General features: G+C 49.2%; 1 protein-coding gene across 6 annotated transcripts in view; it reads left to right on the top strand.

Moving 5' to 3' along the window:
• The window catches only part of Anks1a (ankyrin repeat and sterile alpha motif domain containing 1A), a 143,098-nt gene extending 135,874 nt beyond the window's left edge, over positions 1-7,224 (top strand). For 2 of the 6 annotated variants that reach the window (XM_090355837.1, XM_090355836.1), the window contains 4 exons: positions 2,542-2,679; positions 4,345-4,515; positions 4,843-4,941; positions 5,466-6,863. In XM_090355837.1, coding sequence (XP_090211963.1) covers positions 2,542-2,679; positions 4,345-4,515; positions 4,843-4,941; positions 5,466-5,585 — 528 coding nt within the window. In that variant the 3' untranslated portion in view covers positions 5,586-6,863. The other 4 variants (XM_090355841.1, XM_090355838.1, XM_090355842.1 and 1 more) reach the window with 3 other exon arrangements.
• The last annotated feature ends 8,791 nt before the right edge of the window (positions 7,225-16,015 follow it).

Genomic DNA, 16,015 nt, shown 5'->3' with positions numbered 1-16,015 from the left:
ATGGACGTTAGTCAGACATTGTGCCACTGGAACCCATGTCTTGAGTAAAGCTGCTTAAGGGAGGAAGCATTTCTTGCTTCTCACCGTCTTTAGTTGGTTAAGTCCATGATCTCTAGGATACATGTTTCCGTGTCTATAGGAGGCTGAACATGGCAGTGGTAACGTGTAAGAGAGGCTGTTTACCTCATGGTGACCAGGAAGCAGAGAGAAACAAGGAAGCACCAGGGATTAGAAAATTCCCACTGACATACTTCCTTCAGCCAGGCCCACCTCTTATCTAAACCATGATATTCTACTGGCCTACAAAAGATGTTCATCTCATAATGTGGGTGCATTTTGTCCATCTCTGTAAATATCTATAGTCTTAACATGTTTTTCTGGGGGGGGAAAAAAATCAGAAAGTACCTATTCTCAAGGTAAAATGATGGATCTGAGGATTGCGGTTCAAAGCCAGCCCAGGCCCTAAAGTCCGTAAGACTCTTTATCTTCAATGAACCACCAGAAAAGCGGAAGTGGTGCTGTGGCTCAAGGGGTAGGGTGGTAGCCTTGAGCTGAAGGACTAAGGCACAGCGCCCAGGTCCAGAGTTCAAGCCCTACAACCAACCAACCAATAAAAATAAATATATAAATAAAAGGATGGGATAAACATTCCCATCCTAAAAGGAAGCAACAGAATAATAGCAAGGAAAAGTGAGACTTCCTCATAAGCAAGACCAAAACCCAGCAATACAAACACTAAATCCTGTAGCTCCAAGGCTGGCTCGAGGGAATGTGGCGTCATAGTAGACCTGAGCAGCCTGTGGCTCCTTGCTGACCCTCACCCACATGGCCTTTCCCTTGGACTGGCTCTGTTTGCTGCCTTTCCTCAGCAGACCTTTTGTGTTCCTGGTATGCCTACTTTCCTAGGCTCTCCATTATGTCTTTAACGTCACCCTCACCATGTCATTACCTCCTCAGAGGCTGTCTTTAGGAACACTGACCGTGCTATATGTTGCCTGGCCTCCAGTCTATCCTTTGCAGTCTGAGTGGAAGCCTCCATGACACTGTAACTCTTGCATTCTGCGTGTCTGTCAAATCAGCATCAAGGTTTGCCATGAGCTCATGCAGTAGCCAGGCCTCCTTAGACCATAGCTGCCTGGCCTCCTAAGTGCCCGGGCTGCTCGGCACAGTGAAGTGAAGACGTGAAGCGCCTTCCCGGCATCCTCACGGAGCCCGGTGCTCCAGAAGTACTGCTCAAGAGAAAGTCACTCCAATGAGCTTCCTTTCTAGAAACCATGTCTTGTGTAAGGCCATAGAAAACTCCTTATTTTTCATATATTTATGCCCTGATGCCTCTCCCTCTTCTCATTGTAACCCTGACTAACAGCAACAAACAATAACGAGGCCACGGCCTACATGCTGAGCTGCTTTGAAAGAGTCTTCACTGACTACGCCCTCCCTTCACACTCATCCTCCCCCAGTCTCAGGACAGAGACAAAACAGATGCCATGAATGAACTCCAGGCCAATCCTCAATAGAGTCCTCATTCCTCTCTGAAACCTGAGCACCGTCTTTACCATCCTCACTCACATCAGCATCCCGGTCTTCCAGGCTCCCCCAAGAATGGCCAGTAAGCTCTTGTGGCAGCATTCAAGGCCCCTTGTAGCCCACATCTCCAAACTTTTCCAAATTCCTCCCCCAAACTAGCTCCAAAGGCTTAAGAACCACGTGGTCCGGTTGAGTCCCAGCAGTGATTCCGGTAGCAGTTTTCTAGATCAGTTACTTTTCACCACCGTGGTCAAATATTATGAGGATCAATTGAAAGGAGGAAGCATGTGTTTAGGTCATGGTTCCAGAAGTTTTCGTGCATGGTCCCTTAACCCTGTCACTTTGGTCCTGAGCTACAGCACTTCCTGGTGATGGGAGCAGGGTAGCCTGGCTTTGCATGGCAGCTAGGAAGCAAAAAAGGTAGGCAGGACTGGGGACCAGGTATGACCTTCAGAAGCACACCTCCAGTGACTCCTTCCTCCAGCCAGGCCTTCCCACACAAAGCTTCTAAGACTTTCCAGAACAGCACCACCAGCTGGGATCAATTCTTTAATAAATGACTCTTTTCGCATGGACTCATTCAGAATAAAAGGGTAGTGCTCATCTCCCTGCCAAAAAATGGGCTCCAGTCAGGCAACTCCAGAGCCCTTTTTCATCTCTTCTTCCATCTTCCTCCCAACATGGGTTCCACTGGCTGCTTTAAGGGTGAGTCTCTCAGTGAACAAGAGGCTCCCCATGATCTGCCACTTGGGATCCCACCTTCCTGAGCCTCTTCCCATCTCACCCCCACTCTGGAAGGTGGCAGGGGCTGGTGAGAGTTCATGGTTGGCAGTGAACATTTAAGTACTACTTGGTAGCCATTTGAAGAATGGAAACCCTGCCCCTACTGAGAAAACAGAAATAGGGTATTTTGTCCCTCATAGCTAATGTGCTATGCCAATGAAAGCCTGGGGTGATAGGGCTTCTTCATGCCCCAAGAGAGCCATGAGTTCCACACCATACCTTCCCCAACAGAATGTCATCGCAGAGCATGAGATCCGGAACATTTCCTGTGCAGCCCAGGACCCAGAGGACCTGTGCACCTTTGCCTATATTACCAAGGACCTGCAGACCAGCCACCACTACTGCCATGTTTTCAGCACATTGGATGTGGTGAGTATATCCAGCAGCAAGTGAGACTAAGGAAGAGGAAGACCCAGTTCTCTCCAAGCTCCCGGTAGCCATGTTCACTCATGAGGGAAGCCCAGAAGCATTGGGTCTTGGACACAGAGGTTACAAGGCACTGGGTAGGGTCCAAGCGACTGCTAAGTCTTCCTTGAGTCAGGCCAGGCCTCTGGTTTCCCCGTGATTTCTTAACTGATTCAACTTCCCAAAGCAGGAGTGGTCAGTGCCATCCCTGCCTGAGGAGAGTTCCTTCCTCCTCGCATGGCTGAGCTTGGTGTAGACAGGAGCTAACTGGTTGCCTAGGAGGCAGAAATACTTGCTGCACTGAGACACAGCCCAGGGAGGGCCCACGGTGTGTCTCTACCCCACAGGAAGCCAGTGGAATCCAGGTCCCTGTAGCTTCTGGTACAGAAAACGCTGCATAGTCCTTGTACCTCCAGAGGCGTATACACCCAGACACCTGTGGGCCAGCAGGGTGGTGAGATGCCCAAGCTCTGCCTCTGGTAGTTGTGTCATCTTGGAAATATTGCCTCTGCATTTCCCTTCTACACCAAGGGAACTTCAAGATGAAATGAGGTGATCTGCCAGACCTATAGTTCACAGCTTCTTACCTGTAGCTCATTTTCAACCCACACTGTCAGTTCGGTAACAACACATAGACTGTACAAATCACACAGTGGACACCATCCGATTAGCCAGGTGCTGGTCTCTCACATCTGCAATCCTAGCTAATCAGGAGGCTCCAGCTCCATAAGAAAAACAGAAATGGTGCTGTGGCTCAAAATGATGGAGCACTAGCCTTGAGCAAAAGAATTCAGGGACAGATGCCAGTCCCTGAGTTCAAGTCCCACAACACACACACACACACACACACACACACACACACACACACACACACACACACACACACACACACACACACACAAGACCATCGAGCTTTGGGTCCAAATGAGGCTCAGGCACAGAACTCAGACTTTGTTGAGGACACATAAGCAGTTTAGTAAAAATATTACCACTATTTAAATCATTAAAATGGAACTGTATAACTTGAGGGAGTGAATAGGATTGGGAAAGATGGGAGGATGACAGAGGGATGACACTGGTAAAGACACATAGTACTCATACATGGATTTATTGAGGTGACATTCCTTTGTACTACTTAAATAATAAAAAAATATCTTCAGTACTGTAACACACATGCTCTATGTTGGGGAAGGCTCAAGGCTGATTGGTGAAAGTGTGCACCCAATCCAGCCATGGCCCCGCTGTGGCCAGCTCCTTCTCAGTAAGAAGAGAACTCAAGTGAGTATGGAAGGGCGAGGCGAGCTGGAAGCAAGGCAGAGCCACCCACCAGCCAGGGAGCAGAAGGAACCAGGGAGCAGAAGAGGGGAAAGGACTGCAGGTTGTCGGGTGGCTGGTGAGTTCTCATGCAGTTTGGCTCAGGTGGCTGCAAGTTTTACATACACCCAGGACTTCTTTGAGATAGAATTATGCATAAGGAAGCGCAATATGTGGCTTCCTCAAATTGTTCCCTAAGGTATCACTGGCATAAGAAGACAAATTTGTTCCCTGTGAAAGCAGGGCAGGCATCAGAGCATAGGGAGAAAGCGGCTCCTGAGCCTCATACTCAGGTGCTGCTCTGCTTCCTCCCAGAACCTGACCTACGAGATCATCCTGACACTGGGACAGGCGTTCGAGGTGGCCTATCAGCTGGCCCTGCAGGCCCAGAAGTCCAGGACCCTGGGGGCGTCTGCAGCCGAGATGATTGAAACAAAGTCTTCCAAACCGGTGCCTAAGCCTCGGGTCGGCATGAGGAAGTCTGCAGTACGTGGGTTCCTTTCACCGACACCTCCCCTCCCCCTTGGCTCCCTGTCCCCCAGGACTCTAGGGCTCAGGGTAGAGCTGGGCAAGGGCGGGGCCTTCCCCCGCCCTGCACACAGCTGTCTCCAGGGAAGTGGACACCTCAGCTCCATACCATCTGCCAGGTCTCCATCATGGAGGGTTGAGCTTTGTTTGGCACGTCTCTGCCAACTCCCCTGCCTCTTCTGGGCCCAACACAGTCCAGGGCCACCATGGGCTAGTGGGGATGGCCGTGGTAGGTGCCCAGTGACATTGTCCTTGTGTCTGTGTCTGCTTTGCTCTGCGCCCCAGGTGCCGCTGCCCCCTGATAGCCGCTGTTGTTACTGTCACACCTGCACCACCCACCGTCCTTCCTACCTACCGCTGCCGTCTCTTAGTCCTGGAGTCAAGGTCTTTACACCTCCTGCTGTCTGTGTGTCCGTCTCCCCGAATGCTGTCTGTGTGTCCGTCAACCCGAAGTCACCGTGAGCTTTCTCAGACTGGCGGCCTCTTCCTCTGCCCATGTGACATTGTCCTCTCTCTTCCCGAGATGCCCTCTGCCTTTCCCCGTGTGTGCTTTGCTCTCCGTTTCTCTCTGTGTTCTCTGCACAGGACTGCCTTGGGCTGAGCTCTCTGCCCTCCTTGAGAGCTGGGGTCACCAAGTCCTAGAGCTCCTTCCTGACCAGTATGACCGGCTTGGGGTTTAGAGCAAGAAGCTTAAGTAGGGCCAGGTCCCTGTACCTGAGCAGCCCCCAAGAAATCCCTGGGGGAGCTGTTCCTGGAAACAGCCCTCCCAGACTCCAGTGAGGTGACATTCCCGCTCCACCTTCTAGGAGCCTCCTCTCTGGTTAAGGCGGCAGCCTGGCTTGGGGAGAGCACACTGGACCCTGGCTCAGAGTCCTGCTGACTCTCTGCTCCCTTTCCTTGTTTGGCAGCTGGAACCGCCTGATACAGACCAAGAGCCCCCATCTCACGCCAGTGTCTCCTGGATTGTGGACCCAAAGCCAGACTCTAAGCGGAGCCTCAGCACCAAGTATGAGACCACTATCTTCTAAACAGCCCACCCTGTCTCCACTAGTCTCACTGTGCCTTTGCCACCCGATCTTTCTGCTGTCTCAACTCCTTCCAGCTGCCGCCGCCATGGCCCCACAACTGCTGGGACCTGCCCTCCTCCCGGCAGCAGCTCTAGATACTGCACTCCCAGCTCCTGTACCCAGTGCCACCCAACACTGTGAATTCTCCCTTTGGGCTGGGGACAGCTGAGGGGAAGTTGCCTTTGAGGGGGGCACCAGGGCAGCTCTGCAGAAGGCCCTGTAGGACTGAGGGAAGGGGGCGGCCAGCCACAAGCCCCACTGGTGGCCCTTCTGAGGTGGTTCTGTCTCCTCTTCTATCCTAAGCCACAGCTGGGTGCCAAGAGCTTTGTCTGATACAACCAACCACTGTGACCAACCCAGTGCCAGAATTCCCTGCACTTGTTCACAGCTGGCTGCAGCCGCTGCTCCCCTCGGCTGCTCTCCTGGTCAGGTCCTGGTGAGACCCTGAGCTCAGTGATGTGACTTGGCCAGGGACAGACTGCTTTCTGTGAGGTACAGGCCACGCCCTTGGGCACTTGCTGGCTCTGAAGTGAGACGGGGAGCCTCTGAGCACACAATTCCGTGCTAAGGAGTGGGGTAGGGTGCCTGTGGTTGACCTCTCAGGACAGCACCATAGAGGCCAGGTCCTGAGTGGAGCCAGCTCACCGTGGAGAACACCTAGTAGGAGCCAGTATAAGGAAGGAAGTCTGTGCCCTGCACACCATACCCCGTCCCTCAGAGCAGAGCTGCCTGAGCACAGGGCCCTGCACCAAGACACCTTCATTGTCTCTGGGAGCTTTGTGACACTTCACGGTGTGGGGACCCAAACTAGCCTTGGTCCAGCCTTCCCGAGCACCCTCCCACAGCGCTCAGCCTTCTTCACCTCAGTGGCTCAGCAGCTGGCATCATGAAGCTGAATCATGGCGGAAACCTGCATTCTCCAATGCAGGCAACTGAGATTAGATGACAGGGGACAGGAAGGAAGCGGTTCCTGCAGGAAATGGTCTAAACGGTGCAGTGTACAGCAGGAAAGCCACTAAGTTAGAGTCACGAGCCAAGGTGATAAGCCAGGATGGGTTCTTCTGTCACTTGCTGTCCCCGGGCCTTCCTGAGCAGATGACAGGGCCAGAGGCAGGGCTATGGGCCTTGGAGGTGCTGGGGCGGCTGTGAGGGACCTCTGTTCTGCTTCTGTGTGTCCTTCCCATGTCCTCCACTTGTGCAGGCATGTTGGTTAACCCTTTCCTCCCCCATTGTTTGCTTCTGCCAAGCTGAGCCACTGAGGAACCGCACTGCGCTGCAGAAACGCAGACGTGGGGCGCGCAGGCTCCGCCTCCCCCCACCACCACCTCACCTGCGGCTCTGAAGACCCAGGCCCAGCCCCTGCCTGTGGGAGCTGCTCTCGGCTGCTTGGCCTAGGCCTGCACCACCAGGTCTTTCAGAGGGAGTCCTGCCCCGGCTGCGGAGACGACTCCAGGCCTCTAGCCCGTGCCACTGGAACTCTAGAGGGCCAAGAAGTGATTTGCTCAGAATCCATGTTTTTAATAGAAAACCTTTTTATAAAATGAAATTTTCACACTTGGCTCAACTTCTAGGTCAAACTGCCAACTTGAAATGAACAGCCATGAGGTCAGAGGCCAGAGGAACTGAGATCAGCCAGAAGGCTGTCTGTGCAGCCCTCTGTCCTTCATCCTGCCCAGCAGGCAGTGGAGGCAAGCAGCAGCCTAGGCATGGGCTGAAGGCGCAGGCTCAGGGCAGAGATGGCTTCCTAGTCTCTTCACACCCAACTCCTGTCCCTGATTAGAGCTGGGTTCAGGCTTTTCAGTAAGAACACAGCCTTACAGGCTTCTGGGTCAAAGCAAAGGCCTCTGTTATCTTTCTTGGGTCCCAAATGAGAAGGTCCGGTGGCCAAATAGAAATGAGTGTGTAGTTTCTCATGCCTAGAAGTCATGGTGGCACCAGGAGCTTCTCTGTGGCTCACTGTCGGTAGTCCAAGCACTGCCCAGGTTGGCTGCTCCATGCTTTCTGGCATCCTGGGCAGCCAAGCTGGAAAAAGCAGCAATTTCGTTTTGGGCATTCTGGGGAGGTCAGCGACAGTTGCTGCTGCTGCATTTATGGCTGATCTGAGGAGGTGTATGGAGAGGGCTTGTTGGGATTCTCCAACATCCTAGTTTGATTCTCCACAAATGAACATATCTCTGGTGCAGGTGTGGGAAAAGATAGATCAGGTGACAGTCTATTTGATCCCCTCCCCGCCCCACTTCTATGGCCTTGGGAGGGGGCTGGAGTCCTCCCAGCCCCGCTGCTCAGATCTTTCCGTCAGCTTGCTTTGCTTTTCATAGATCTTCCTTCCGGAATTGAGCAGAAGTGTGAAGGCCTGGTTCCTGTAGGGCAGAGAGGCAAAGCCAAGCCAGCCACTGTCCAGGCCCTTCCAGAGTGAGCAGCAGAGAGGAGCACTGTCCATCCCTGCCTCCACCTCTGGTCCATTACAGGCCTCTGTTCATCCCAGTCCTGGCATGGGTACCGGGCTTCCCAGCAAGGGCTGCAAATCGAGACTCTGCTCTGTGCCTGCATAGGGAAGCAGACGAGGCACCTTCACTGCCCTGAGGTGGAGAGCAGGAACTGTGGGTCTCCTGTTTGCTCTGCGCCCAGCACAACAGGTGCTAGAGTGCACCCCTCTGCAACAGAGGCCACCTGTCCTCCCTGGCTCGGTACTAAAGAGGACCTAGAAGTTAAACTTCATTTCCTGTCCTGGCACAGCTTACACTGTGCGGGAATCCCCCTGGAGACGCATGGCACTGCGGCTGGGTACCTTCCTCGTGCCCTCCCCAGCCAGGGGCAGCTCGGGTGGCTCTGCTGGAGGGCCCCAGGGCCGGTGGGAGACATGTAGACACTACAATGACTTCCTGGAGCTGTACTGTTTTTAAATCACTCGGAGGCATTTGTTTTCCTTGAAGCTGCTATACCTTATTTATTCAGGGTGTTTTCATTATTTTGGAAAGCCTTGGTCAATCTGCTCTGGGTCTTGTTTTGTGATTGGTTTATTTGTGAATATTCCAGCAAGGAAAGTTACTGGACCTGTCTGTTGCTTTCTCTTCCTCCTCCTTACTGCACCATGGGGGCGGGTCTCTCCCCTCCCGAGAGGGACTTGGTAACTTTAGGGCCGGATCAAGTGGAATGGCTTCAGCTTTCGCACTTCCCCCGAGCACAGGACACGCAGGTATGGCACACTTGGTCACCATGCCTGTGATGTGAAGGAGCCCGTTCAGGTGGGAGCTGTAGGACACACTCAGTCCCTGTGCTGGCCGCAGGCTCCCTGCTTGCCTCTCCTGTCCCCTCCTGGCCTCTCTGTTCACCCACTGCCCTGGGCAGTAGGCCTGGCTCTGCATCAGTTCCACTGCACTTCCTGCCTGGGCCTCCAGTGCCCCTCCTGGGAAGAGAGAAGCCTCGGGTTTGAGCAGGTGTCACGCTCTCATAGGTGTCAAGACATTAGAAGCTCGTCTGAACTTGGCCTGCACAACACAGCTCACAGAGTGTGGTTGCTGATGGCATGGCGATGAACTGTAATAAAAATGTTATTTAATCTTTGTCTCCATATTTTGATACTTGAATGACTTCCTCTTTGGTTTTACTGTACATAGAATTGTCTATCTGTCTGAATTTGTCTGAATTATAAACACCTTGTGGTACCAAACATAACCAATCTGTGTGACAACATAGACTGACCTCACTACACACAGTGTAAATATTTCTGGGCTTCCAGCTTTGGTTTTGTTATTTTCATAACTGTACAATTTAGAACAGACTGAATTAATAAATGAGAAGCAATGTCAAACTGGCCTTAGTTTTTTTACTCTCTAAGTTGAAAACAAAAATTTTTTTTGATAGCGCTGGGGTTTGAACCCAGGGCCTCATTCTTGCGAGAGCCACACTGCCAGCCTGCTACTCCAGACAGGTATCCATGTTCAGGTCCCACAGACCCTGCACACTTCTGGGTCAGCATTACCAACTCTTGAGACTCAGAAAGGCTGTGACACCTGCACAGGAGGGCTGGGGAGGACCTGGAAACTTGCCTAGTGGCCTCAAGTTGCCCCAGCCCCTGGCTGTCCAACACAGAGCAATGAGATTCTAGGATATGTCCCCTTTCTTAAAAGACAGGCACTGGGGGCTGGGACTTTGGCCTAGTGGTAGAGTGCTTGCCTAGCATGCACGAAGACCCTGGTTCGATTCCTCGGTACCACATACATAGGGGGGAAAAAAAGCCAGAAGTGGTGCTGAGGCTCAAGTGTAGAGCTCTAGCCTTGAGAAAGTCCAAGGACAGTGCTCAGGCCCTGAGCTCAAGCCCAGGACTGGCAAAACAAAACAAAAAACACTGGACTGGTGATTGTCTAATACCCCCCATTTTATGTGCCAAGAAAATAAGGCCTAGAGAAGGAAAATAGTTCTGTCATAGCCAGCAGAGAAGGAACCTAGGCTCCAGCTCTCAGAGCCTCACTGCCACAGCGCAGCCATCGTGAAGGCAGACAGTGGCCTGGCAGAGAGTCACCCCAGCCCTCCCCAGCCCTCCCCAACCCTCCCTGGCTGTGACATTCCCCTAGGTAGGAGAAATCTGACAGCAGAAGGGACAGGTCTGGTCCTAACTTGTGCCAGCTGCTCTGCATCCTTTCTGATGCTACTCAAAACACCTTATAGTTGGGTGCCAGTGGTTCACACCCGTAATCCTAGCTACTCAGGAGACTGAGATCTGAGGATCACAGTTCAAAGCCAGCCCGGTCACAAAAGTTCATGAGCCTCTTTATCTCCGATTAACTACCAGAAAATTGGAAGTAGTGCTGTGGCTCAAGAGGTAGAGCGATAGCCCTTGAGTTGAAGAGCTCAGGGACAGCAACCAGGCCCAGAGTTCAAGCCCCACAACCAGCCAAAAAAAAAAAAAAATCCAGAACAAAAAATCCTTACATTACCTGTAGTCCCCCAGCCACGGCTTTGGGGCCTGGAGTGAGTTGTGCTGGGCATCTGTGCCCACCGCTTGGCATCACAGGCACCTGACCACGTGGCTGGAGTGGCATGGAAGGGGAGGATGGGTAGGGGAGTAGACGGGATGCATCATAGCACCTCTCCACTCTGCTGCCTCTCAGGATATCGACACTGGGGCATGAGGACCCGTGTGAGGAAACGCCGCCCTGAAAATGCCCCTGTCTACACTGCGCCTGGCAGTAGGGAGTGGGGCACACACACCTCTGGGCATTAGGGCACCTTACATACACTTTTTTCTCAGTTCAGTTATCAATTTTTATTTCAGTGTACACCAGTCCTGGAGCTTGAACACAGAGCCTGGGTGTTTTCCCAGGGCTTTTTTGCCCAAAACTAGCACTCGACCGCTTGAGCCACAGTTCTACTTCCAGCTTTTTTTGTTTTTAAGTAGTGGTACAAAGGGGTTACAATTCCATGTCAAGTTACGAGTACAATGCTTCTTGGTCAGCGTCGCTCCTTCATTTTCCCTTGTATTCTCTCTCCCATCCCTACCCTCAATTTACATAGTTCAATTTTTTTTTCCTTTTCGTTTGTGGGACACAGCGCCAGCCACTTCCGGTTTTCAGGTGGTTAATGGGAGATGAGAGTCTCAGAGACTTAATCCGCTCATCCACTGTAGGACATCTGGGCTGCTTCCTGAGCTTGTCTAGTGTGAAGATTGCAGCAATGACTATAGGTGTACAAGTATTTTTTTTTCTTCTGTCAGTCATGGGTCTTGAACTCAGAGCCTGGTATCTTTTTTGCTCAAAACCTAGTGCTCTCACACTTTCAGCCATAGCTCTGTTTCCAATTTTGTGGGGATTAATTAGAGATAAGAGTCTCAAGCACTGTCCTTGCTTTGGCTACCTTTGAACTACAATCCTTAAATCTCAGCCTCTTAAGTAGCTAGTATTACAGATATGCGCCACTGGCACCTCGCCTGTGCAAGTGTCTTTTTTTTTTTTTGTGGGTCATGGGGCTTGAACTCGGCCTGAGTACTGTCCTTGAGCTCTTCAGCCCAAGGCTACAACCCTACCCTTGAGCCAAGCCCCACTTTCCATTTTGTAGAGGTTAATTGGAGATAAGAGTCTCAGGTCCTTTTGTGCCTGGGCTGGCTTTGAACCTTGATCCTCAAATCTCAGCCTCCTGAGTGGCTAGGATTATAGGTGTGAGCCACTGTGCACCGGCTTTGCAAACTTTGTACATGTGTCTTTACCATATCCTGCCTTGTCATGTTCTGGGCTAATGCCCAAGAGGGATATGGCTGGATTAAAGGGAAGATCTATGTTTAGTTTTTTGAGAAACCTCCAAACTGCCTTCCAAAGTGGCTATACTAGTTTACATTCTCACCAACCATGTAATAAGGTTCCTTTCCCCCACATTCACACCAGCATTTGTTATTCCAATTCTTTTGCTGACCAGTCTTACTAGGGTGAGATGGAATCTCAAAATTGTTTTGAAGCTGGGTGCCAAAAAACTGGAAGTGGCACTGTGGTTCAAGGGGTGGGGCAATAGCCTTGAGCTGAAGAGCTCAAGAGACAACACCCAGGCCCAGAGTACAGGTCCTACAGCTGACCCCCCCCCAAAATTGTTTTGATTTGCATTTCCTCTATGGTCAGGGGTGTTGAGTATTGCCTCATGTTTATTGGCTATTCTTTTACTCCTTTACTCATTTATTGACTGGGTTATTTTGAGAGGGGATTAGTTTCTTGAACTCCTTACATGTTTTGGATATTGTCACTGGTAAAGATCTTTTCCTAGTCTGTTGGCTGTCTTTTTAGTTTAATAATTATCTCCTTTGCTGTGTGAAATTATTTTTATTTTGATGTAATCCCATTTGTTGAGTCACTCTCCTATTTGCTGTGCTCTGGGGACTCTTCATGATGTTCCTGTCTATGCAGGTAAGTTCTAATGTTTCTCCTACTCCTACTCCATCTTACAGTGTTTTCAAAATATCAGGTCTGATGGTGAAGTCTTTGATCTCTTTTGGGTTGACAAATAGCCAATTTTAGTTTTCTACATATGGACATCCAGTTTTTCCAACACCAATTATTAAAGAGTCTGTCCTTTTCCAAACATATTTTTGGCTCCTTTGTCAAATATTAGATAATTTAATGTAGATGGGTTTATTTCTGAGTCTTCTAGTCTTGTCTCCAGACCTTTTTTTTTTTTTTTTTTTTTTTTTGCCTATCATGGAGCTTGAACTCTGGGCCTGGGTGCTGTCTCTGAGCTCTTCAGCTCAAAGCTATCACTCTACCACTTGAGCCATAGCCCCAATTCTGGTTTTCTGGTGGTTAATTGGAGATAAGTCTCACAGACTTATCTGCCCAGGCTGGCTTTGAACCTTGATCATCAGATCTCAGCCGCTTGAGGAGCTAGGATTACAGGCATGAGCCACAGCACCTGCTTCTTCAGGCTTTTTATTTTTGTTTTGGCCAGTCCTGGGGCTTGAACTCAGGGCCTGAACACTGCCCTCGGGCTTTTTCAAGGCTAGTACTCTATCACTTGAGCAACAGCATCATTTCTAGCTTTTTCTATGTATGTGGTACCAAAGACTCGAACTCAGGTCTTCATGCATGTTAGGCAAGCACTCTACCACTGGGCCAAACTCCCGGCTCCTCTTCAGGCCTATTTTTATGTCAGTACCAAGCTGTTTTATTAAACCTCTGTAATAAAGTTTGAAGTCTAGAATTGTGGTCCTTCCAGCATTGTTTTCTTTGCCTAAAATTTGGCTACTCTGGATTTTTTTTTTTTTTTTTTTTTTGCCAGTCCTGGGCTTGAGCTCAGGGCCTGAGCACTGTCCTTGGACTTTCTCAAGGCTAGAGCTCTACCACTTGAGCCTCAGCACCACTTCTGGTTTTTTTCTATGTATGTGGGGTAGCAAAGAATCGAACCCAGGTCTTCGTGCATGCTAGGCAAGCGCTCTACCACTAGGCCAAACTCCTGGCCCCCCTACTCTGGATTTTTTGTGGTTCCGTATGAATTTTGGGATTTTCTTACTGGCAAACTGCTAGCCTTGAGCCAAAGAAGTTCAGTGACAGCACCCAGGATCAGACCCCATCCCCCCTCTAAATAAAAGCAGGCTGGGAAGGTGGCTTAGTGATAGAGTGCTTGCCTAGAATGCATGAAGCTCTGGATTCGATTCCTCAGCACCACATGAACAGAAGTGGCACTGTGGCTTAATGGCTCAAGTGTCATCACTAGCCTTGAGCACACATTTGCTCACAGACAGTCCCCAGGCCCAGAGTTCAATCCCCAGAGAGGGGATGGGGGGCGGGGGGAGAGGATCTTGTAGAATTGAGCTGTGAATCCATCAGGACCTGGGCTTTTACTTGCTGGGAGACTATTATGGTTTATGGGCCTAACTTGATTTAGCTTGTGCAGCTCAGAAGTCTATAGGAATTTATCCATTTCTACTAGATTTCCTATCTTATTTTCATATAACTTTCAAAAGTAATCCCTCATAATATAGTGGATTTCTTGGATGTTTACAGTGATGATGTTTCCCTTTTCATTGCTAATTTTGTTGATTTGGGTCTTTTTTTTTTAAGTCAAATTAGCTAAGGATTTGTCAATCTTATTTCTCAAAGAACCAGCTTTTGATTTTGTTGAGTCTGTAATTTTTTCAGTCCTTTAATTCACTCAGTCCTTTTAGTCCTTTCTCTCTTCATCCAGGAGTTTGGTTTGTTGTTTTTCTAGCTTTTTTAGTGAGGTTGTTTACTTGAGTGGTTCGTCTTCTTTATGGAGGACTTATAGCTATGCACTTCCCTCTTGACACTGCTTTTGCTATATCCCAGAGGCTTGGGGTAACTGTTTTCATTTTCATTGGATTGCAGGAACTTTGCTTTCTCTTTGTATTTCTTCAGTGAAATTCAGTATAAGTCTTCAGAGCTATTCTCAGCAGTGTGTGGTTCTATCTCCATGTATGTTTTCCGAAGTGTCTTTCGCTATTGAGTTCTAATTTAATTCTGTTGTGATCAGATAGGATACAGGGAGTTACATCCACTTATTGTGTTTGCTCAGGCTTGTTGTATGTCCTGGGATGTGGTATTTTGAAATATATTTCCATGGGCTGCTGAGAAGGTATTGTGGTCACTTGGTGAAATACTCTGGAGATGTCTATTTAAAGTCCATTTTGGTTGTGGTGTCATTTAATTCAGTTTTCTTGGCTGATGTTTTGTCTGGTTAACCTGTCCTAGTTGGAGTTCTGTGTGCCTCTGTCAGATGAGTGAGATTCTGTTTCTTGAGATTGGGAAAGTTTTCTGTTTTGTTGAATAGGTTCTCAATGCCTTAGGTTTAAATTCTTCTCCATTGTTTATTCCAATTATGCATAGATTTGATCTTTTGGCTGAGTCTGTCTGTTCTTAAATGTCCTTGTGGTATATTGTTCTAGTTCCTCTACTTTGTCAGTCCTGATACCCTGTTTTCAACTTTTGTTCTATTGATTGCTTTTAACTGTGTTTTGGAACAAGGAGGTAGAATTCTACTTCCCAGCTCTTTATTGATTTCATCTCTCATGTCCTTCAGAGAGCTCTTCATGCTTTCTCTTTTATTATTTATATAGTCTCTCGTGTTCTACATTTTCTTCACTATTTTGTCTTGCTGTTTTTCTCTCCTCTTATTATTCCAGTTTTTTATTTTTTGTTTTTTGGTCAGTCCTGAGGCTTGGACTTTCTCAAGGCTAGGGCTCTACCACGTAAGCCACAGCACCACTTCAGGCTTTTTTCTATGTATGTGGTACTAAGGAACTGAACCCGGGTCTTTGTGCATGCTAGGCAAGCCCTCTAGCACTAGGCCACACTCCTGACGTAGGTATTATTCAGTTTTTTCAAGTACATGCTCTTGTTTCATCAACCACTTCACTTCGCATGTTTTAATGGTTCTTTTGTTTGCATTTCTTTACTCTCACCAAGTCCTTCCCTGTGCTGCTGCCGTGGAGTTTTGAGACTTGTTGGTTGGTGAATTTTGTGATCTTTCACTATGATTGACAAATCTAGGTTCAGAGTTTACAGAGGCCATTCAGTGGGTGGTGGTCAGTCGTGGTGAGTGCGGAACCACGCGCTGGCAGGGCGGCACCACGTTCTTCCTGGAGTCTTCTGGTAGATTTTTCTACTCTTGGCTTTTTTCTTCTCTCTATAATCCTGCTTCAGCTTCTTTAAACCATGATCCTCAAATCTCATCCTCCCGAATAGCTAGAATTACAGGTGTAAGCCACCAGCACCCAGTCTTGATGACTTCTTTTTAAGAGGACGGGAGGGAGGGCAGGGGGGTAGATTTTGTGTTTTGTGTTACCTGACTTTACTGACGAGGTCATCAGCACTATTCATTAGGAAAAGAGCAGTCTCAATAGTGCTAGGAAAACATTTCTACACGCAAATGAATAAAGTCATACCCTTTCTTTATAC

Source organism: Megascapheus bottae, chromosome 22 (assembly GCF_031878675.1).
Source record: "Megascapheus bottae isolate mThoBot1 chromosome 22, mThoBot2.hap1, whole genome shotgun sequence".
NCBI lineage: Eukaryota > Metazoa > Chordata > Mammalia > Rodentia > Geomyidae > Megascapheus > Megascapheus bottae.
This window is presented reverse-complemented; position numbering and strand designations above follow the sequence as displayed.